The following is a 25,105-nucleotide window of genomic DNA, read 5'->3' as shown; positions in this document are numbered from 1 at the left end:
TAATAAGAAAAAACAAAATATATAGAAAGAAAAAACAAACTGCACAAAAGTTGGTACCTTCCTAAAGAACACTACATGGCTAAACTATCAACAAGTGTTGATGCCCTAGGGCCTTCTACCAGCTATTCCTGATCCTCATCATAATAAACTGATGATCCTATCATTGTAGCATCCCCATTATCCAGCAATTAATTTTAGTTCACCATTTCAAACATTCTTTAGGCTTGGCTGTGTATGTTAATGATAAGTACCCACACAATCATAGTTTTTCACTTTCAGAATAGTATTCAATAAATTACATGAGATATTCAATACTTTATTATAAAATAGGTTTTGTGTCAGATGGCTCTGCCCAACTGTAAACTAATGCAAGTGTTCTGAGTATGCTTAACATAGGCTAGGCTAAACCATGATGTTCAGTAGGTTAGGTGTACTAAATGCATTTTTGACCACGATATGTTCAATTTACAATGGGTTAGTTTATCGACACATAACTCCATCATAAGTCAAGGAAGAGCTGTATGAGTTTGCAAAAAAAGAAAATGTTAACAGAAAAAAAAATCTTGAAATTTCAAACAAAGAACAGAATGGAAAAAGTAAACACTACACTTCTCACAGGTTTTGTAAAAATTGCTTGATAGTTAAAACAAAAATGTCAACCAATATGATGCTCAGTGTATAAAGAAAAAATACTTAACACAATTATTAAAGAGTGGGGAATGTGAAAGGATCCAATGAAAGGAAGGCTTCTACATATCAAAGTGCTGATACCATAGGCTGTGATAAATTATAGATGTATAAAGCAATACCTAAAATAATCAGTAAAATACAAAGAGGTATACTCAAAAACATCACAGATATATCGAATGGAATTCTAAAAATTAAAGTAACCCACAGGAAGGCAAAATAAAAAATAACAAACAAAACCCCCCAAAACAATAGAGGAAAAATAAACAGGGAACAAAGAAAAAACAAATCATAAACAGACAAACCTAACACATCAATAATTATTTTAAACTCAAATGATCTAAATATAACAATTTTAAAAGAAATCAGCAAAATGGGGATGCCTGGGTGTCTCAGCAGTTGGGCAACTGCCTTTGGCCCAGAGCATCATCCTGGAGTCCTGGGATTGAGTCCCACATTGGGCTCCCTGCATGAAGCCTGCTTTTCTTTCTCTCTCTCTGTCTCCCATGAATAAATGAATAAAATCTTAAAAAAAAAAAAAAGAAAAGAAAAGAAAGAAAAGAAAAGAAAAAAGAAATCAGCCAAATGGCTAAAAACAAAGCACGACCAAAAATATAAACCAAGAAATGCAAAATATTAACCAAAAACTGCAACAGTGGCTATATTAATAACAGATAACTATACTCCAACGAAAATTTAGAGACAAAAAGGTACATTACATAATGATAAAAAGGTCAACACACCAAGATGAACGAGCAATCCTCAATGTGTACACACCTACAACAGAGCTTCGAAATACTCAAAGCAAAAACTGATAGAACTTAAAAGAAGAAACAGACAATTCCAGATTATACTGCAGTCTTCAAAATCCCTCTCTCAGCACTTGACATGCTAAACAGAAAATCAGCAAGGATGCAGAAAATCTGAATAACATCATCAATCAACAGGATCATGTGGACATTTACACAAACTCCATCCAACAGTAGAATACACATTCTTTTCAAGAAACCAAACATTCATCAGGATAGACCATTTTGGGTCATAAAGCAAACCTCAACAAATTTAGACAACCAGATCAAATACAAAACAAACTAGAAGTCATTAACTAGAACATGAAACACTCCAAACACTAGGAAATTAAGCAATATACTTCTAAATGACTTATGGGTTAGAGAGGAAGTCTTGAATAAATAAATTTTTAGAACCAAATTAAATGTAATTAAAATGTATTACAACTTGTGAGGAAAGTGCTGTGACGAAAATTTATAGAATATAATGCTTACATTAGAAAAGTAAAAAAAATCTCAAATTCTAAGCATCCATCCCAAGAAACTACAGAGGAAAATACCACAAAAGCAGGTGGAAGGACAAATATAATACAGGTCAATACAGGTATCAGTGAAATTAGGAAAAAAAGGTAACAGAGAAAAAACAGTGGTGTAAAGTGCTGCTTCTTTAAAAAGATCCAAAAAAAAAAAAAAAAAGGATAAATAAGAAGACTGACAAAGATAAAAAGAGAATTGACACACTTCTAATATCAGGAATCTAACTGGAGATATAAGTACAGATTCTTCCATCATAAACAGTATATTAAAGGAATACTTGAAACAAATAAAAACATTTAGATGAAATGGAACAATTCCTAAAAAAGGACAACTATGAAAATTCATCCAATATGAAATAGATATTCTGAACAGTTCTATACATATTAAATAAAATAAATACATAATTAAAAAGCATTCAAAAGAAAAATCTCCGGGCATACATGACTCACTGGAGGATGCTACCAAATATTTATAAAACAAATGAAAGCAATTCTAGACACTATCTTCCACATTATAGAACACTCCCAATACATACTTGGAGGCCACTATCACCTAGACACCAAAACCAATGACAGTACGAAACAAAGATAAAAGACAAACAAAAAAGAACAAAAGAAAGGAAACTACATATCATTACCACTCATGAAATTAGAGGAAGATTTCCTCAACAACATGCTAGCATATTAAATACTGTAACACAATATATAAAAGTAATTATATTCTACAACCATGTAGGGCTTATTTCAAGAACACAAAGCTGGTTCCACATTCAAAACTCAAATCAATGTAATATATCAACAAGCTACAGAAGAAAAAACACTATCAATTGGTAAAGAAGTAGTAAATGGTAATATTCAACACCCATTCACAATAACAGAAAAAAAACATAGCAAATTAGGAATATGGGAAACTTACTAAACTTGGTAAGAAAATTCTATAAAGAAAAAAAACCTTATACTAACATCATACTTGATGAAAAAGTGAGTGTTTTCCCACTATCAGAAAACAGACAAGGATATTCTTTCTTACTACTACTGATCAACATTTGGAAATCCTAGCTAGCAGACAAGAAAAGACAATACTAGGTATATATATATATATATATATGATGAGGGAAAAAAAGAACTATTTGCAGATGATATTTTTAAGTTTTATAACCCCAAGCATTCTACCAAAACAAATAAATGCCTACAGTTCAGCAAGGTTGCAAGATACCATAATGACATCCAAAATTTAATTACATTTCTGTATACTACCAAAACTTATGTGGAAATTGAAAGTTTAAAAGTCAATGCCATTTATAATAAAAGAAAAAACATTTAGATGCAAATCTTATAAAATTCATACAAGACCTATTATTGAAATCTATAAAACAGTGATGAAGTAAATCAAGCAATACTTAGAGACATCCTGTGTTCATAAATTGAAGAGTTAACACTGTAAAGATGCCAATTCTCAACCGATCTGACAATTTAACCCAATTTCTATAGAAATTCCATAGATTTTCCTCATAAAAATAGGCTTCTCCAAAACTTTATGTGAAGTTCAAAGTAATACAGAGTGCTAAATTAGGTTTAAATTAAAAAAAATAGAGAGAAATCATTTTATACAGCTGGAGGATTTACACTTAATTACAACAATCAAGGAAACCAATCGTAAAGGACAAGAAAAAGTCTAAGTATAATCTCTTTAAAACCACATGAAGATTTAAAAAAAAGAGCCTTAAAGAGTCTTAAATGGTGCAATAAAATGGGCTCGCATTCATATGTGTATTTTTATGTCCTCAAATGTAAAGGTGTTTGATGGGTCCAGCCTTTATAGTTCTCAACAAAAATTAAGCTCCTTAAACAGAGACAATGTTTTAGAACAAAGAAGATGTTCATAAAAGTTTCCAAATCTGCCCTCAATTGTCTAACTCTCCTGACACTGGAAAACAATGAATGCATATACACAACACATAAAAGTCTAGGTCCTTTACTGCTAAAACAAAACCCTCCTCCTGCAAAGTAAACTAGAGACTCCATGACAAAGTGCCAAAGGCTTGGCAAGGAAATCTGGGGGGGAAAAATAAAAGTGTTTGTTTGCCATTCATTCTAAGTCTCCTTTCTTTAAAAAAAAAAAAAAAAAAAAAAAAAAAAAAAAAATTCCTGAGATAATACTGCAGTGTAAATTAAGGAAAAATATGTAGCTGAAGGTTTTCCTATGTGCATATAATCACTGAGTCTCTCTCTGGATGAGTTCTCAGATGTAGAATAAGGCTCTAGACTGGGTAAATTTTCAGTATGACTCCTTAGATGACAAATGATATCTTGCAACAGAAGGGTTTCTCATAGGGAAGGAAACTGAGGAGTTTCTTTTTGGTATGAATGATCAGATTCTGAGTAAGAGGTTTCCTCAGTGGTTACATTCAAGAAATCTTTCCCCAAGAGAAGGTCTTGGAGGTTGACTGACGACTGCCCACTTGTGAAGGGTCTTCCCACTTCCGTTGCACTGACAGGCTTTCTCCCAGTATGAATCCTCTGATGCTGAGTGAGGGAGGAGCTGCGACTAAAGGCTTTTCCACATGCACTGCACTCATAGGGCTTCTCTCCAGTGTGGATAATAGAGTGTCGGATGAGGTTTGTGCTCCAGCAGAAGGTTTTTCCACACTCCATGCATTCGTAGGGCTTCTCTCCACTGTGAATCCGCTGGTGCCTTGTGAGCCCTGAGCGGCGGTTGAAGGCCTTTCCACACTCCATGCACTCATAGGGCTTCTCTCCAGTGTGGATGCTAAAGTGTCGAATGAGGTCTGCACGATTGCTAAAGGCTTTCCCACACTCTTTGCACTCAAAAGGTTTTTCTCCAGTGTGGGCCCTTTTATGCAGGATGAAAGTAGAGCAGTGGGTGAAGGCCTTTCCACACTCACTGCACACATAGGGCTTCTCCCCAGTGTGAATTCTCTGATGCCTCTTGAGGTAGGACCTGTGGTTGAAGGCTTTCCCACACTCTAGGCACTCAAAGGGCTTTTCCCCAGTGTGGATGACATAGTGGTGAATGAGGGCTGCACTCTCACAGAAGGCTTTACCACACTCACTGCACTCATAGGGCTTCTCCCCGGTGTGAGTCTGCTGATGCCACATGAGGTATGATCTGTGTTTAAATACCTTGCCACACTCAAAGCATTCATAAGGATTCTCACCACTGTGGATTATGTAGTGTCGAATGAAACCTGGCCTATCTCGGAAAGCTTTTCCACATTCTTTGCACACAAAGGGTTTTTCTCCAGTGTGGCTCCTGTTATGCAAGACAAAAGTGGAGCGATGGGTGAAGGCCTTTCCACATTCATTGCACTTATAAGGCTTCTCTCCACTGTGAATCCGTTGGTGTTGTGTAAGGTGTGACTTACGGTTGAAGGCCTTCCCACACTCCATACACTTATAGGGCTTCTCCCCTGTGTGGACCATGTGGTGTTGAAGGAGATAAGTGCTTTTACTAAATGTTTTCCCACACTCGGTGCACTCATAGGGCTTCACTCCAGAATGAATCCTCTCATGTCGAGCAAGGAGGCGTTTCTTGTTAAAAACTTTCTCACATTCATTGCATTTAAAGATATTTTCTTCCTGAATCATGGGATCTTTATCTGATCCACATGAGTCATGGTCACGGACAGCACTTCCCAGAGGGACTGGCTCCTGTATAGTCCTTGAACGCACATTATTAGCTGTTCCTATGTTGCCATGTTCAGAGTTTGATTTCCCAGGGGGTTTCTCCTTCTGGGGGTTTATCTCTGATCTCCAGCGTCCTTCTTGCATTTCCAATGATCCATCCTGATCCTTAGTTCGGCCCACCTGGGAATCCCCTGGAACTCTTTGTGTTAGTTGTTCCTGGAGGGCGACTCCCTCAGACAGGGCTGGCTCATTAATGGTAAATTCTGTGATCTTGGGTTTTCCTTTGTCACCTGAAAGATATCCAATACATAAAAAGGTCTGTCTATAATGCCAACATAGAATAAAAATGAGCACTTCAGTGAAATGAAGAGGGGGAGATAAGATGAAAATAGTGTCTTGCTACCTCGAAATCCCAGGTAATAGTATCTTTCTTTCCTGGTCCTAGAACTGCTGACACCATGAAAGGGGAACCAGGGGAGTGATTAGGTTAGAGGACAAAGACACAGTCAATTCCAGACTGGATATTTATGCAAATAGGTAACTCATTAGGCTCCCAGAAAGTTCACACTTAAAAGGTGACTCAGGGCAATGCTTGACCACATGTAATTAGAAGGTTGGTACTTTCAGCTATAAGATAGCAAGTAGGCTTCTGGAAAGAGATGGGGGAGGGGCAGGAGTCATGTAGGAAACCATTCAATCAATTGTGCTTATATAATGACAGTCAATAAAACTTTGGATACTCAAGGCAGGTAAAAATCTTAGGTTACCAATACTTTCTGCATGTACTGTTACACATCAATGACAGAAGGGTAACTAGTTCCCGAGGATAAGGTAGCTAATGTATGCAATCCCTCCAAAAACTGTTTCTAAAAAATACCTGATGCAGACTTACTGGACATGACTTTACAACAACCATGCTAAAGAAGCTCAGAGAGCTAAAGTAAGATATGGAGAAGGTCAAGAAGACTATGTATAAACAAAATGGAAATATCAACAAAAGCCAGAAACCTAAAAACAAACCAAAAAGAAAAGTGTAATAACTGAAATGAAAAATTCATTACGAGGATTCAAAGAAAGATTTCAGTAGGATGAAGAAAGAATTAGAATACTTAAATATAGGAATTGGAAATTACATCCAAAGAACAGAAAAAAAAAAATGTAATAGAACATACCCTAATGGGCCTGTAATACAGCACTAAAGGAACCGATATACTACTCATTGTGGGATTATCAAAAAGAGAAATGGTCAAAAAAAGCATTTGAATAAATGGCTGAAAATGTCCCCAATTAGATGAAAGACATCAATATAAACATCCAAGAATATCAGCACGTTCCAAGAAAGATGGACTAAAATAGATTCACACCAATAAAAAACCTACAATCAAACTTTTGAAAGCCAAACATAAACAGTATCTTAACAGCAAGTTTGAGGCAACTCAAGAAATTCTCAGTAAGATTATCAGCAGAATTCTCATATGAAACTTGGTTTCATTATCCAAGTATCCATTATCCAGGTATCCATTATTCACTGTCCTTTTGGGAGGCCAAAAGACAGGGTCAGTATATTCAAGGGTAAAAGAAAAAAAACTGTCAACCAAGAATCTTTCAAGAGTGAGGGGGAAATTAAGACAGTACCATATGTAAAACAGGAGGAATTCTGTTATCACTAGAACTGCCCTGCAAAAAATTCTCAAGGAAATCCTGCAGGGTGAGATGAAAGACACTACACAGTAATTCAAAGGCATATAAAAAAATAAAGACCACAATAAAAGTAAATGCACAATTATAAAAATTTTAACTGCTTTATAATTCTACTTTGTTTTTTTATGTGACTTAGGAGACTAATTAAAAAAAACTATACTAATCTAAAAGCGAGTGTTATATTAAGTGCAGGTTATAACTCCACATGTTATTTGTTACATAATTTGAAAGACTAATGCACTTAAAATAGTTACTAGTATAAGTTGAAGGGCACACAATATACATAGATATACTCATGCAACATGAACAACTCAGGAGGTGAGAACAGGAATGTAAAGGAGAATTCTTTTATGTGTTGAAGGTAGGCTAGTATAAAATCAAATTAGTGTTATAAACTTAAGATGCTAAATGTAATCCCCATGGTAACAACAAAAAAATAGCTATAGAATATACACAAAAGGAAATGAGAAGAATTAAACATTCCACTACAAAAAATCAGCTAAGCAGCACCTGAGTGGCTCAGTGGTTTACACATTTGCCTTTGGCTCAGGTCATGATCCCGGGTCCTGGGACTGAACCCCTCGATGGGCTTCCTGCTCAGTGAGGAATTTGTTCCTCCCTTTCCCTCTGCCTCTCCCCCTCTCTCATGCGTGCTCTCTCTGAAAAAAATAAAATATTTTTAAAAAGGTCAGCTAAACACAAAACAGGAAGGAAGGAAATGAGAAACAAATCTATAATGTATACAGAAAGCAAATATCAAAATGATAGAAGTCTCCTCCTATCAGAAATTACTTTAAATGTAAATGGATTAAACTCTCAAATTGAAAAACAGAGACTGGGACACCTGGGTGGCTCAGCAGCTGAGTGTCTGCCTTTAGCTCAGGGCATGATCCCGGGATTGAGTCCCACAATGGGCTTCCTGCATGGAGCCTGCTTCTCCCTCTGCCTATGTCTCTGCCTCTCTCTGTGTGTCTCTCATGAATAAATAAATAAAAATCTTTTAAAAATAAAACAAATAAAATAAAATAAAATAAAAAACAAGAGACTGGCATATTGATAAATTACATGATCCAACCATACGCATCTACAAGATACTTACTATAGATCCAAAGGCACAAATAGTTAAAAGTGAAAGAAAGGAAAAAAGATATTCCATGTAAATACTAACCAAAAGAGAGCAGGGGTGGCTTTGTTAATATCAAATAAAATAGACGTTAAGTCAAAGATTACAAAAAGCAATGAAGAATATTGTATTTAATAAAAGGTGTAATACATCAAAAAATTATAACAATTGTCAACATGTACTTAAGGACAGACTATCAAAATACATGAAGCAAAGAGTGACACAATGAAGGAAGAAAAACACAATGCTAAGGTAATAGATGGAAACTCCAATACCCCATTCTCAATAATGGACAGCACAACCAGACAAAAAATAAGTAATGAAGTAGAAGACTTAACAAAATAAACCAACCAGACATAATAGACATATACATAATATTCTACCCAACAACAACAGCATTTAAATTCTTCTCAAGGAGGGGGATGCCAGGGTGGCTCAGTGGTTGAGCTTTTGCCTTAGGCTCAGGGCATGATGACAGGTCCAGGGATCAAGTCCTGCAGCAGGTTCCCTGAGAGAAGCCTGCTTCTTCTCCCTCTGCCTATGTCTCTGTGTCTCTCATGAATAAATAAAGTCTTAAAAAACAAAACAAAACAAAACAAAACAAAACTGGAGCCTTGAATAAATCTACTAAAAAAGGGACACCTGGGTGGCTCAGTGGTTTAGAGCCTGCTTTTGGTCCAGGGCATGACCTGGAGTCCCGGGATCGAGTCCCACATTGGGCTCCCTGCATGGAGTCTGCTTCTCCCTCTGCCTATGTCTCTGCCTTTCTCTCTCTCTCTCTCTCTGTCTCTATCTCTCATGAATAAATAAATAAAATGTTCAAAAAAAAAAAAAAAACTTAGACAATGGAAACTATAAATCATTGCTAAAAGAAATTAAAGATGTAAATAAATGTAAACATATACCATACTCTTGGATTGGAAGTCTTCATACTGCTAAAATATTGATAGTGCACAATGATCCACAGATTCAATGCAATCCCTATCAAAATCCCAAAGACACTTTCTGCAGAAATAGAAAAATCCACGGTAACATCCATATGGTATCAGAATAGATCCTGAGTAGCTGAAACATCTTGAGAAAGAAGAACAAACCTAGATGACTCAAAATTCCTGATTTCAAAACTTCCTACAAAACTCCAGGAATCAAAAAACAAAACAAAGCTACAGAAATCAAAATAGTGTGGTACTGGCGTAAAGAAATATAGACCAAGGGAATATAATCAAGAACCCAGTAATGAACTCTAACATATATCATCAAATCATTTTTGACAAGGTTGCCAAGGCCATGTAACAGAGAAAAAGACAGTGTTTATAAGAAATAGTGCTGGGGAAAACTAAATATCTACATGTCAAAGAATTAAACTGAACACTTATCTAACATCATATAAAAAAATGAACTTAGGGACACCTGGGTGGCTCAGCGGTTGGGTCTGCCTTTGGATCAGGGCATGATCCTGGGTTCCTGGGATCAAGTCCTGCATTGGGCTCCCTGCATGGAGCTTGCTTCTCCCTCTGCCTATGTCTCTATATCTCTCTCTCTCTGTGTCTCTATTGAATAAATAAGTAATAATTTCAAAAAAAAAAAAAAAAAAGAACTCAAATGGATCAAAGACTTAATTAAATGTAAGACTTAAGACTTCTAAAATATAAAATCCTTAGAAAACATAGAGCAAAACCTCTATGTCACTGGATTTGACTATGACTTCTGAGATATGACACCAAAGGCATAAGCAACAAAAGAAAAAATAAATTTTAGTCATAACAATTAAAAAACTGTGCATCAAGTTATTATCAACAGAGCAAGGCAATAACTCAAAGAATAGGACATTTCTGCAAATCATATTTCTAATAAAGGATTAATATTCAGAATATATAGAGAACTAAAACTCAACAATAAAAAATCACAATACAAAAATGGGAAAAAGACTTGAATAGACTTTTCACCAAAGATGACATACAAATCATCAATAAGCACAAGATGTTCAATACCACTATTACTATCACTTATCATTAGAGAAATGTAAATCAAAACTACAAAGAGGTATCCTCTCACATCCATTAGGATGGCTATCAAAAAATCAGAAAATAACAAATACCTGAGGATGTAGAGCAGTGGGAACTCTTGTACACTGCTGGTGGGAATGTAAAATGATATAGTCTCTGTTGTAAACAATATGGCAGTCCCTCAAAAAGTTAAAAATTATGAGATGATCCAGCAATTTCATTTCTTGTTATATGCCCAAAAGAATTGAAATCAGGTTCTCATATATATTTGTATACCATCTTCACAGTGGTACTATTCACAACAGGAAAAACATGCGAACAATCGAAGTATCCATTGAAGGATGAATGGATACTTGGTATGTGTGGTATGTGGAATATTATGGAGCCTTAGAAAGGAAGGAAATGTTGACATATGCTACACTATGGATAAAACCTGAGGACATTATGCTAAGTGAAATAAAGCCAGTTATAAAAAAACACATAAATACTGCATCATTCCACTAATATGAAGTTCTTAGAGTAGTCAAAACCATAGACAGAGAAAGTAAAATTGTGGTCATGAGGGTCTAGGGCAGGGAGATTGGGGGGGTTACTGTATAGTGGATATTGAGTTTCAATTTTACAGAATGAAGTGCCTTGGGGGTATATGGTGGTGATAGTTGCATGGCATTATGAACATATTTAATATCACTCAACTATACTTCAAACGGATAAAATGATGTTTTATACTATGAATATTTTACCATGAAAAAAATAACACAGGAAATATACAAAGAAACCCTACAAATCAAAAGCGTATGAGTTAATAGAAAAATAGGTATTAACAGGAAATTACTTTTTTTTTTTTAAGATTTTATTTATTTATTCATGAGAGACAGACAGAGAGAGGCAGAGACACAGGAGGCAGAGGGAGAAGCATGGATGCTGGGAGCCCGATGTAAGACCTGATCCTGGGACCCCAGGGTCACGCCCTGGACGGAAGGCAGGCAGTAAACCACTGAGCCATCCAGGGATCCCCATAAAATGACATGTCAAAGGAAAACTTACAGACTGACCAATAACCATATGATCAGGTACTAAAGCTTCTCAGCAATGAAGGAAAAGCAAATCAAGACCACATGAGATACAGTTTTGGGTTCATTTGATTGTCAATGATTCAGGATGCTTAGAGTAGCAAGTATTGGGCAAAGTTACAGGTTGAAGGAACTTCCATGCTTTCCGGTGAAAGTGTAAATAGGTACATGTCCTTTAGAACACAATGGCAATGATCTAGTAAACTTGAAAGCTTACATAGCTTATAACCCAACAATTTCACTCAAGAAACATCAAAGACACCATATTGGTGCAAGATGACCCATACAGGACTGCTCCTGACAACACCATTTATGAGGGTAAAAAATGTGAATAACTGAATACACACAAAGTGGATGAATACAATGTGAGACAGGAACTCTCTTATTGATTTTTCTTTGAGGGTAAGGTATCTCAGCATATTTTTACATTGAGAGGAGAAAGGATGAGGTTACATTACAAGAAATAAGAGTATGAATTGAAGAAAACATTTTCCTGAAAAGGTGTGCTCTAGACTCTGGTTAAGGGACTGGCCAGGGCCAGGAGCAAGACCCCTCCCGCTAGATGGAAGGGGAAGCTGCAGACACGAGAGCCCGAATGAGGGTGGTGGGGTGGAGGATCAAACAATAGAGGTGGTGGACTGTGCTTTCAACATAAAGACCTGCTGACACCTTAGGGGTCATATACGGAGACATCCACGACTGGGTAAGCATCTGAGACAAAGTCTGAGCACCTGGGCTAGCTCATGCAAGACACGGAGCTGACTAGAGGCACCAAGCAGATGCAGAGACAGGTTAGGAGACTAGCAGCATCCCCCAGAGAGAAGATGGGAGCGTGGGTTGAGTATGGGGATGGCTCTGATGGAGGTAGTGCAACTGATGCATTCAGGAGATGTACAGGATGTGAAACGGACAGGATCTGGGGAATGGCTGGATGAGGGACTGAGGGAGGTGGAGGTGTAAGGAATTCTCTGAGGCTGTATCCAGCCTCTAACCTGCTTGAGTGGCAGGACCATTCACTGAAACTTGGGAGGTGGAAGGAACGACCAACATTATGGTCCCTTACTGGGCACGCTGACGACTCTGGGTTAAAGGGCTCCATGGCTTCCAAACCACCAAAGAGGCCAGAACAGGAAGCTTCCCCAGGGGACCAGGGCTGGTGGTCTCCTCCCAGTCTCCAGCCTGCAGGGTCTCCCATCTGCCCACATCTTGGCTCCTACCTGGATAGGTGCTTTGACACAGGTCTTTCTTCACCATCCATAGCTCCTGCCCGTGCTCCAGCTGGTAGATCAGCTCAGGTCTAGGAACAGGACACCCTGTTCACAGACAAAGAAAGACGACACTAGGATTTTTGTGAAAAAGAAATAAAACCTCTCAATCTAGTCTGGGATTTCAGAATGTGGATATGACCCGGGAATGAAGCTACCCCCATCCACACAAACAAAATACTAACCTATCACCTGGAAACAGGCACAAAGTCCAGCAGTGTTGGGATTCAAAGACTTTAGACAGTAGTGCTGGCTGTGTAGACAGCACCTATTCCCTTTGACTGCCAGCACACAGAATCCCAGGGAATATGACCCCCTCCCCTCCCAGAAAATATTTTCTAATTAACCCAGGTAAGTGAGTCTCAAACCATGTGTGCATCAACATCTCCTGGGATGTCGGGTTCACGTCCAACTGAAAGGAAATTTCTGGTGAGGCCTGGATATCGGTAGATTTTAAAACCTCCCCACATGATTCTGGCGTTAAAGGAAGATTTACAAACCAGTCTCTACCAACCTGCAAGTGGCATTCCTCAATCACCAACAGTTAGAGGTATGCAACTTTAGAAAGCTTTATTCCAGGATGGCTGAGTAAGGGGATCTGCTGCTCCTGTAGTCTGGCAGCATCCCAGGACTTTTGTGAGGGAACCTGCCTATAAGATCTAGAACACAGAGAGGAAGTAAAGAAACCCACAGCTGGGTTATCACCCACCAATGTGAGATAATAAATTTCCTTCAGGATGAAGACTGAGCTGCTCTGTCACATGTAGCCAAACACAGATGCAGGGGAAGACGACACAGCACTCTGCAAGGAGTCAAGGGTAGAGGCACCAGGACCCACAGAAGGCTGCTCTGGAAGATCCTGAACCACAGCCCAAGATTATCAGTTGTCACTGAGCAAATCTCGCTCACATCTGCTACCCACTCAGGACAGGGTCTGGTGATAAGGCAGTGGAAAGGGAGTAAGCTCTCCCTTCAGCCATCAGGAGTCATGCTCCCTGTGATTTAAGGGACCTACTGCCAACAGAGTGTGGGGCACCCTCCTCAGATGCCATGGCACAACAGGCTTAAATTGCTTCGAGGACAAATCTCCCATTTGTTGCTTACCTAACTGTTGTAGTGTGACTCTCAATCCAGCAAGGAATAAAAGACCCCATTCGTGGAGACCCGGGGTTCAATATAAAATGGAGGAAAAAACGTTTTGGAATATCTTGTTCCTGCTCCCTCTTAAGATACCTCAGGATGTTTCCAGGCTTTACAACCCCTGGCCAATGAGTTTGGGGACTCCTGACTGCTGCTGCCCACTGGCACGTCACGCGTCTCCTCCTTAAAACCAAACTGACACAATCAGGATACTGATGCCACCACCACCGCTGCCCTAGAGGTAAGCTCCAGCCCCTGGGACTGCCAGAAGCTTATCAGGTAAATATCCAAAGAAAAGGAAAATGACCAGAGACAAGAGAGGTGACAAAAACAATTATGCTGTAGACCAGGGCCCATCTCAGGGAGGCTGCTGCCCAGAGGCCCCAGGACCTCCCCCACTCCTCTCACCAGCAGGAGACAAAGTCAGTATGGGGCTTCAGGAAGCTAAAGCCCCAAGAGAAAAAGGAGGGGGGTCTACTTTAGAACTTATGTACCAAAGAAATACCAGGCCTAGAAAATATAATACTCATTCTAAACTATTTAATGACTTAAAAATAGTAATAAAAACAAACTCCTAGAAAGAGAGGAAAAAATAAAAGAGAACAAAGTAAGACATAGAACTAAAAACACTGTCTATAAAAACATGAGAGACTCCTAACTCTGGGAAACGAACAAGGGGTAGTGGAAGGGGACGTGGGCGGGGGGATGGGGTGACTGGGTGATGGGCACTGAGGGGGGCACTTGACGGGATGAGCACTGAGTGTTATACTGTATGTTGGCAAATCTAACTCCAATAAAAAAATATACAAAAAAATAAATAAAATAAAACACTGTCTATAATTTGACCCAATGGGAAATGCAAAATTTATATATTAAAAACATATATGATAAATTACATATAATAACTATGTACAGCATAACAAAACTTATATTCCAAAAAAAATTGTATCACCAAAACAAAACACGGCACTGACGGACTTCTCTGACTCCACAATACAGGTTCTGAATTAACTTCAGAATTTGCTAAATTGTACCAACTGACAAAACTTCATAAATTTAATCAAAACTGGGGCTCAAATCATAGTTATACCTGGAGATTCCGCTAAACTTAAATACTGCTCTGCCCAAACTGAAAAAAGTAGCTAAATACAGGGGAAAAATAGGTATGTCTCACTCTAACTATAGACTCACCTATACTTCCACTACTCAGAGTACCACTGTCCTAAAATACCCCACTTTGGGCAAGGATGCTCTGACACAATTAAGTAAATTTTTGGTGCTTAATTGGACTCGGTACAATGGGACCCACAAAAACCAGTTAAGATAGTGATAGGCCCAATGGAAGCTGGAAAAGAGACTCCAGAGAGTAAAACTTCACATAAAAGCTAATCAGAAAAGGAATGACTGCCACACTACTTCTCCGTTTGACAGCCTAGTTGTGTCTCTAATGATCCCCGGGGCCAATAAAAGCACTTCACAGTGGGTTCCAACAATCTTAACAGGGTGGCCCATCCAGGAGGGCTCCTGCTGCACTGAGTGTGCCTGCCCCTAGGTGTCATTACTATGTGCTCACACATGGAGAAAGGGCCTGTAGGGAGGTAATTAACGTTAAATGAGGTCACGGGGATGTGGCCCCAATCTGGTAGGACTGGTGACCTTAAAAGCCAGAGGAAAGGCCATGTGAGGACACAGCACAAAGGTGGCAGCCAGGAAGAAATCATCATCTGTCTGCCAGCACCTTGGGTCTGAGACTTCCAGTCTCCAGAATGACGTGAAAACAAAGCTGTTGTTTAAGCAGCCAGAGCTGATTCACACAGTCCACACACCCAATACCCCATATGAATAAATCAATAACATTATCCAATCAACAACCCGGTGACTGTTCTGAGCTTACAGATCTGGCTGACCCTGTTCTGTTCAGCACCTGTTTGGACAACTTCTCAGCCAGCCAGCCTCTACCCCGAAGGTGAACACTTCTTCCCCAGGCTGCCTGTGAGCGTGGCTCCACAGCTCTGCCGCTGCACAAGATCTCTGCCGACAAGATCTTCACTGCACCCACCTTCCTCCAGTAGCACAGCTATGACGGCACATCGATGACAACCGTGTCCGAGGAAATTCATTCCACACATTCATTACGGACATACAAATCCAACATCTCTAGTACTAATATTAGAGATAGTTTAGTTTCAGCTAATACTACACTTAGTATTATTTGGGGGCTCGTTTATAAATTTTATCTCACTGGTACTGTTAGTTACAAATCAGTCCACCTTAAATGGGGTTCTTGCCAACAAAGACTAAGGTCTACTCAAAATATTGTGAACAGCACGAGCTCAGCACAGCTACTGAGGACTCTGTAAGACAGGACGGAACCCAATCTGGGCCCTCTGGCAGAACTCCACTTGTAGGAGGTGGCAGCTTCTCCCATCCTCTGTCCCTTGCCAGATGCTTTGGTGTTGGAGAGGGCCAGCCCTCCTCCAGGCCCTTTGGCTACCTGGAAAGCCCTTTGAGTTTAACAGAGAGAACAGTTACAGGAGTTCATGAACCATAAGAAGGATGCCACTATCCATCACACATTACTTGAGAAACATTACTTGGCCAAACTTCGGGGGAGGCGGGGGGGAGGGGTATCTTAGCACTGATGAACAAATGGTCCCATCTCCAAATTCATTATAAACTGTTGAGCCACTGCCTAAAAATGGTCTCCTTTGGGATAAAGAACTCTTAAGACTCTCTTGTCTCACAGACACCCCAAACAAAAATCAAAACCACACATCTCTACACATAAAAGGGCCACAATACAAGGCACTTGTATTCCTTACTCCCTTCAGAGTTGCAGACAATACTGTAAGACACACACATTTCACTTCTCGAATTATGCAAGGCTAGGCTCTGGGAAGAGATATTCCACAGAACTTTCATGCCCCAAACATGCCTCCAAAACCTGGTTTAAGTAAAAGACATAAGGGTTGCTTCAAATAACTCCTTTCCAAATTCCAGTATGACAAACCCCTAAATGGGTCTCTCTCTTGCCTTAGTAAGAAGCCTCTTGGCCAACTCACACCTCACATTAACACTCTGTTTCAACCAAACATGGCAAAAGCTGAGGACCCCATCAACTTGCAAAGGATACCATGGTCACACAACCAGACAACATGGTCCCACACTGGCACCTCATGGTGAAGACAACTCCACCCCCTCTGGCTAAAACTTTCAACCCCAGCAGATGTCCATGGATGGCCTCTCCTAAGACGAAATTAGACACAGGACCTTTTTGCTTTCTTGCATTAGGAATCCTATTTTGTTCCTGAGGTGACTTTTAAAAAACTCCTGAGGAGGAGGGGCCGGGGAAAGCAATCATGTGATTACAACGCTAGAAAATCTGTTCCATCCCTTAACCTCTGTGGAGGCAAGAAGGGCTGGAGATGGAGTTCAGTCATCAACGGCCAATGATTTCATCAGTCAGGCCCCTGTAAGGAGCTTTAACAAGAAGCCCCAAGTAAAGTGCTTCAGTGGCTTGCCAGATTGGTTAACGCATCATGATGGCACAAGAGTGACAAGCCAAGAGGCCATGGAAACTCAGTGTGCTGTTCTACATACCTTGTCCTTTGCATCTCTTGCATTTGGCTGTTTCTGAATTTAATCCTTTAAATAAACAGGGAATATGCTTTTTTTAAAAGATTTTACTTATTTATTCATGAGAGACACACACAGAGAGAGAGGCAGAGACACAGGCAGAGGGAGAAGCAGACTCCCTGCAGGGAGCCCGATGCGGAACTCCATCCCCAGACCGAGGACCATGTCCTGAGCTGAAGGCAGATGCTCAACCGCTGAGCCACTCAGGCGTCCCATTAACAGATAATACTGAAGTGCTTTCTTAAGTTTTGTGAGCCACCCTAACAAATTATCAACCCCGAGGAGGGGGTCATATCTCTGATTTACAGCCAGTTGATCAGGACAGGTGACAACCTGGCATCTGAAATGGACTGTGCGGGGGTGCCTGTGGGGGTGCTGTCCTAGGAGACTGAGCCCCAACCTGTGGGATCTGTGCTAACTCCAGGTAGTTATGTCACAACTCATGGTGCGGAAAACAAGATTTTTGATATCAAGAACTGTTGCCGAGTAGAGGAAAAACATTTTTGTCTTATACATACAACTACCACACATACACAGGCATGTATGTACAGGTGTGCTCAAGCGTGTGCGTGTGTGTACACACACAAAATATGTACGTACGCTAAAGACATACATACAAATATGTAAAACGTACACTAGCATTAATCTCCCTGTATTGCCTGTCCCTAAGTCATCTCTACAAATTAAAACCTTAGAAGTGCAAACTCATACAGGTGGGATACTGTGGGAATTTAAATGAGTAGAGCACCAATAAGCCCAAACAGTCCTGCTTAGTCAGTGCTCAGGGTATCTCAGCTGTGCTGATGATTACGAACTGCTTTCTAACATGACCCATATTTAATTTTTCTTATTTTCTTCAAAGAAGAAATCTTGCATCAGTCCAGTAAATGGGAAACGTAGAGTCACTTCCTTTGGTAGCAGGTCACCACGAAAACTCGGCAATGGAATACAAATGTTAAGTCCCAGTGAGCACATACTGCCTATTCGGGGCTGCAAACTCAAGGCTACTGTTTTAAAGGGAAAAGTACCAACCACTGGAGGGAAGGAGGAGTGAAGAAGGTTCAGCACTAAATCCAGACTTGTCATCAAAAACAATCAGAAGGCAGGAAACGATTATGTCAGGGTGTCCCTCAATGCCAGTTGATGAAGTGTTCCTACCTCTCTGAAACAAGTTTCTCAACCTGGCGTAACTATTCGGGTTACATGGGCATGATTACTTAGGTCAAGATAATGCTTTGCTAGGAAAGCAGGGAGGAAACTGTCCTGAGCATTTGAAGGATGTCTGGCAGCATTCCAGGTCTCCACCCACTAGGTGCCAGGCACACCTCTGTCCCACCTGTGACAACACTGCCCCAGTGTCCCTGGGGGATGACATCATCCCGGGATGACAACCAGGGGCACAGAGAGTTATAATCGGAATGACGAGAGAAAGTGAGAGGGGATCGGGGAGGGGCCTCTACGAGATCTGGTGGTCAGGACACAGCTGGCGAGGTGTTCATTTTACACAGAAGGGGCGACCTTGTGAGTGGCTGAAATGCCCAAGAACACCAACCAGGCAGACACAACAGCAAGCAGAGGCCAGAGGCTGGTCCGTGTGTGGGGAAATCACTAGACGCCCAGCATGGCCAGGGCAGAGTGAGCCCAGGGAAAACACTGAAGGTGAGTGATGAGGTCAGCAGAAGACAAAGGGGCCTCTTTAAACAGTTTGTGACGAAATACTAACCTATCCAACTTTTCTAATCTTGCTCTTTTTCTTCTCACTGACAGACGTGATTCTATTTCTCCCAAAATAGGCAGGTCTCATCCTAAGCTCTGGAATTACAGCCCTCCTTTCCCTCCAACTGAAGGGCCTTGTGGTGATTATCTTCAAGCAGAGAAGCATCTAAGCTGGTGTTTCTCAACTATGGCACTCTGGATTCTGCAGCGGGGACAATTCTTCAGTGAGGGGGCTGTCTTGTCCATCCAAGGATATGTGTGGCACCTTTGGACTCTAACCACTAGAAGCCAATACCACCTACACTCCAGGCAGGACAACCCAAAGTGGCTGCAAACAGTGCCAAATGTGTCCTGGGGGCAAAACTGCCAAGTGCTGGGAAGTAGTACTCTACCTTCTCTCTTGCACTGGCAGAGGACCTTGGCCCTGGAAACAAGTGACAATGACGAAGGTACACAAACACAAAGAAGCACCATAACCGAGATCACCTTGTTTAGAATAATACCTGTTGGCACTGAAGGCAAAGGCCTTCTGGAGGCCTGCCTGACTCACTCTCTTCTTGGAGAATATCCCATCACTCACAGCCCTGCTAAGGACACTTGAGCCAATCAGGCTCACACAGTAAGCTCCCTCTCTGGAATGTGAAATAAGAACCTCAGACAGAGGCCAGTGTGTACCAAGCACTGGGGTGGGAGGTCCTGACAAGTACCGGCTCGGGCGGCCATCCCTGTCTCAAGGACACCCCACACAGCCCAGCAGCAGACAGAGAAAGAGAACAACATAAGCATGCAAAGATGCGGAAACGAGGAATCTGGGGGCCAGTCCTGGCACAACCTGATGAGGCAGAAAAGACCTTTCTGTGTACAGTGCTGTGAGCAGAGAGAGCCAGAGACAGAAGCCAGGACAAGAGACCAGAAGCCAGGACCTAATCATGGTGGTTTCTAGTTCCTCTATCAGCCCCTCAGAGGGCCCAGCTGGAATCCTGGCTTTGGCTTCTGCCAACAGCCCCCTTTCCTCCCATTACTTTCTAGGAGCCAAAGAAGAACCATTTCTTGCCCAAAGAGACACAGGAGAGCAGGCACAAAGAGATAAGTCTAGAAAATGACTGAAGCTGCAGGCAGGAGGCAGGGGAAGGCTCCAGAGGCCTTCTTGACCAGCCAGGCCTGGTGCCACAGGGTGCTCTGACAAGGAGGTGGCAGGACCCCCATGGAGGAGTCGGGTGGACTTACCCAGAGACACCAGGAGTCCACAGTTTTCCAGCATCACCTCCTGGTACAGGGTCCTCTGGGCCGGGTCCAGCTGCCCCCACTCCTCCTGGGTAAATATCACGGCCACATCATCAAAGGTCACAGATACCTGGAAAGTCAAACAGAGGTAGCAGAGTTGGCCTAGGGGCTGTTGCCTGGGATCACAGCTCCTCTCTACATCCCTGGTAAAGATGCAGTGATCAAGGCTCGAATCACCGAGTACCTCCTGAGGGCCAAACTCTGTGCAGGGCTCAAGGGCGAGGTGGGCAATGCTCTGGATGTAATATAGGAACGTATGGGAGGAACCTCCTCCCTGGGAGCCACTGGAAGGCCACACAACACAATGGAAATGACGCGAGGACTGGGAGATGCAGACAGCAAGGGCTCTACGACATCAGAGGAGTGAGTGAATAATGATAGTAACGGTATCAGTAACAACAGCAATACCTGAGCCTCAGTGGTCCTGCTAGCTGCCTGCCCCATGCTGAGGGTTTCACATCCTGGTTACAGGGACCACAAGTCCTCAGTTCTTAAGTTATCTTAGGTTTCCACTAGTGTTGCCTTCTGATTTAAAAAAACTTCATATATGTTTTGTTTTGTTTGTTGTACCTCCTCCTTATATTCTGCAGTTTTCCAATGTGAAATGTCCAGCACATGGAGGACCACATCCCCACATGTGATTAGACCCAGGGGTAACTATAAGTAAACTCAGCTACTCCACTGTTAGATGGGCAGCCCCAGTACCATAGATGTGTAATTTAAATGCTCCAAGACACTGGCTCATGGTGTTTCATATTCACTTTCTTGCTTTGTCCTAATAGTGTTCTAGAATTTTATTTCAATTTAACCCCTGGAAATTCCTGATGAACTGGTTCTTACATAGGAACCCTGCAATATTACTCAGTTCTGGTGCTCGATAAACTCCCATTGCCAGGCACATTTTCGACAGATAGATAAACAGAAAAGTCAAGGAGGGCCTCCATTTGACTACCTGGTGGTATATGTGTAAATTATGAGAACTCTGACATGCACTCACCAAGCATCATAGATGAAGGAATGGGGATGCAGAGACGGGTTTTTGTGGTCGGTCTTAAGTGGACAATGGGAGGAAAAATAAGGAGGGTCAGTTATTCACCAAATCCTGCCATCTGGGGCCATCACTCCTACGGAGTCCCTTTTAGCTTCCAGGACTGTGAGTAGCGCTAGTAATCTGGCTTCCGGGAAGAGGGTCAGAGCGGACTGGTTTTCTGGGTCGCTTACGGTCGATAAGGGATTAGCTTCTCTGGGTCAGAGTTCTACTTTATATGCGGCCTGCCAACTGTCCACCTATACGTTCAATATCTCCTGTTCTGAGGCTGGAGATCGAGTAAGTGACAAGCCTGCTCCACCCGTCTTAACGCGAACACACCTCGAAGAGAAGTCGAGGGCCTCTCTCGACCTCCAGCCTGCCCAGGAGCCGCCCCCCGTTCCCGTCCCGCAGCAGAGACGGAGAAGCGCCCAGAGCATCCTCCACTCACCTGCGCAGGGTCCATCCAGGCCGCCGCCATCATGGGACCCCGTCCCCCGTACAGGACCGGGGCGGGGGGGGGGGGGCGGCCACAGAGGCGGGTCCCGCGGGCTCGACCGACCGCCACTCCTCCCCTGCCCCGGGAGGAGTGGCCTCGGCTGATTTTCGCACCCTCGGATCACCACGAGGCTCACCGCTCCTTCACAGGCGCGGAGGTGAGTCGTAGCCTCCTTTCTGCTCTTCTTCAAAGAGCCTCCCTGGAAGTGGCCACAGAACAGCAATCCCCCTCCCCACAGCTGGCGTGGACGGAACCGTCGCACACTAATGACGTACGCCACCGGAAGACCGGAAGCCCCGCCCCCACCAAGAGGGACGCCCGGCGCACAGCCTTCTGGGCAATGTATTTTTTGTTCTACAAAGGAGCCGAAGATTGTGTTCCAGGGCCTGTCTTCCTCAGCCTCAAAGAATTATCAGAAAAAATAAAAAAATAAAAATAAAAATAAAAGAATTATCAGGCCCAGAGCTCGCTGTCAGACCCATCTCTTCACAGCGAACACAACTCGCGAGTACTGAGAAAGGGCGAGGCAGTCCCTCGCCTGTCCGGGGAAGTCGAGGCTCAGGAGCCGGGTCAAGGCATTTGCCGGGTCCTATAACCAGGCCCTAGCTTGGCTTCTGACTTCCCCGTGTGCCTCGCGAGGACGGATGCTCTGGTGGCAGGGTGACCGCAAGGACCAGGACGGGGAAGCCCCTGCACCTTGGCGCATGCGCATCGCCCAACCCCTCTGGGGCATCCTCTGCCAGGGCACCAGCGTCTTGTGCTGCAGGGCTTCCACTTGGGGAGTAGGCAACCGAGGACTGGAGGATCCATGTGTGAACCCGGTGGGAAGGCCGAGCGTAAGCAAGGCTGGGGGCGGTCAGAACTCCTGTGTGTAGCAGGGGCAGTTGTGAGTGTCTGTTTGACGTGGGCACTTACTTGGACCTGTGTCTGAGTGCTGGCAGAAGGGTCGTGCGTGGATATGGAGATTGGGGAACTATTGGCGTGTACTGCAACCTCAGGTCTCCACCAGAGAGAATAGATGGAGGAAGGAATGGACACGGTGAACCCTGAACCCACCCGGCATTAGGTAGTTTTAGACGAGAAATCAACAAAGTCATGTTAGGAATCCTAAAAATCCTTTCAGAATTATATTGGTAAAGTCTTAAAAGTCACCATCAGTGACTTCTTTTGCTTTCTTCTCAGGACTATGAAAGTAAGAGAATGAAATACCACTTCTGGGCAGGGTCTGAGGAAGGGGCAGCAGGCGGTGTGTCCGGCTGAAATGATGGCAAGAAAAAGCCTCTGAAGTAGTCAAGAAGCAGGCCAAGGAAATGGACAAAGAAGATAAGGCATTCAAGCAGAAACAGAGGGGCGGAAGAAACTGGAAGAGCTAAAAGCAATGGCTGCAGAGAAAAGGCCCTCTGGCCACAGGTGGAATTAAGAAATCTGGCAGAAAAAAAAAGAAATCTGACAGAAATCTCCTTGTGCCCAAGGCATTGGTGATCCTTAATTCCATTTCTGTTTAAACATCTGGATTCAAAAAAAAAAAAAAACAAAAAAACAAAACATCTGGATTCCTTGTCATAGCATCTGTTCCCACTTATGGCTGGAATGAAGTGTTGTCTTACATTTTGTTGTACAATTAAGAATAAACTTTTCTAAAAAAAAATAATAAAGTGATCATCATTAAAAAATCTTCTAGGGCAGCCCAGGTGGTTCAGCAGTTGAGCATCTGCCTTCAGCCCAGGGCGTGATCCTGGAGACCTGGGATCAACTGGCACATCAGGCTCCCTGCATGGAGCCTGATTCTCCCTCTGCCTCTCTCTCTCTCTCTCTCTCCTCTCTGTCTCTCAATAATAAATAAATAAAATCTTTTTTTTAAGACTATTTATTTATTCATGAGAGAGAGAGAGAGAGAGAGGCAGAGACACAGGCAGACGGAGAAGCAGGCTCCATGCAGGGAGCCCGATGTGGGACTCGATCCCAGGTCTTCAGGATCATGCCCTGGGCGGAAGGCAGGCGCTAAACCACTGAACCACCCAGGCTGCCCAATAAATAAAATCTTAAAAAAAAAAAAAATCTCACTTCTAATGAGTTGAGAATACATATGGTTATGAAAATGGAAACAATATACAGAAAATGTGGAGATGTAATTTTATGGAGTATTACTCAACCATGAGAAAGAATGAAATTTTACCATTTGTAATGACATGAATAGAAATAGAGTGTATTTTCTGAAACAAAATAAGTAGAGAAAGAAATATGATTTCACTCATATGTGGAATTTAAGAACCAAAACAAGTGATCTTAGGGGGAAAAAAAAGAGGAAAACGAAGAAACACTCTTAACTATAGAGAACAAACTATAGAGAGGAGAGGTGGGTGGGGAATGGGTTAAGTAGGTGATGAGGTTGAAGGAGTGCACTTGTGATGAGCACCACGTGATGTATGGAAGTATTCAATCACTATGTTGTACACCTGAAACTAATATTACTCTGTATGTTAGCTGGAATTTAAAAAAAAAAAAAGACAATTTTAAAAGTAGAAAAAAGCATAGTGACTGAATCAAGGATTGGGATGGAGTTAATTTCCTAGAAGACGCTTTTTATAAAAGGAGGTCGTGGAGAAATGTGACTTAATCAGCACACAAGGAACAGTGTGATCCATCATTGGCCATAGTAATTTGACCAAATTGAAAAAGACTTTTTTCACATGTGGCTGACACGGTTTAATTAAATGGTTTGAGGAAAGGATGTACATCAGATAGCAAAGTTAAGATTTTTATATTCTGTGTCATAGGAGGCATAATGTCCGGAATCAGTGGTGAGGAAAACTATGTAGCTATTGGAGAAACTTTGAAATCCCTATTGTAAAGCATGTCTGAGAGTTTTCATAATTTAGACATAAATCACCTGATAGTCAATGTGGAAGCCCTAGTTGACTTTTCTTTGTGTATCTACCTCCCAAAAATGTGCCCAGTGATGTCCAGCACCAAACT

At 41.9% G+C, this 25,105-nt stretch overlaps 1 protein-coding gene across 1 annotated transcript in view; it reads right to left on the bottom strand.

The window, feature by feature from the left end:
• Window positions 1-1,213: 1,213 nt before the first annotated feature.
• Window positions 1,214-25,105, bottom strand: part of LOC121478774 — a 56,355-nt gene continuing 32,463 nt past the window's right edge. Inside the window, exons 11-14 of the mRNA XM_041734069.1 lie at window positions 22,082-22,249; window positions 20,547-20,673; window positions 12,780-12,875; window positions 1,214-5,949 (exon numbers count right to left, since the gene is read on the bottom strand). Coding sequence (XP_041590003.1) covers window positions 4,340-5,949; window positions 12,780-12,875; window positions 20,547-20,673; window positions 22,082-22,249 — 2,001 coding nt within the window. The 3' untranslated portion in view covers window positions 1,214-4,339. The remainder of the gene's footprint in view (window positions 5,950-12,779; window positions 12,876-20,546; window positions 20,674-22,081; window positions 22,250-25,105) is intronic.

This window comes from Vulpes lagopus, chromosome 2 (assembly GCF_018345385.1).
Source record: "Vulpes lagopus strain Blue_001 chromosome 2, ASM1834538v1, whole genome shotgun sequence".
Classification (NCBI taxonomy): domain Eukaryota; kingdom Metazoa; phylum Chordata; class Mammalia; order Carnivora; family Canidae; genus Vulpes; species Vulpes lagopus.
The sequence above is the reverse complement of the archived record's forward strand: the minus strand, read 5'-3'. Positions and strand labels throughout refer to the sequence as shown.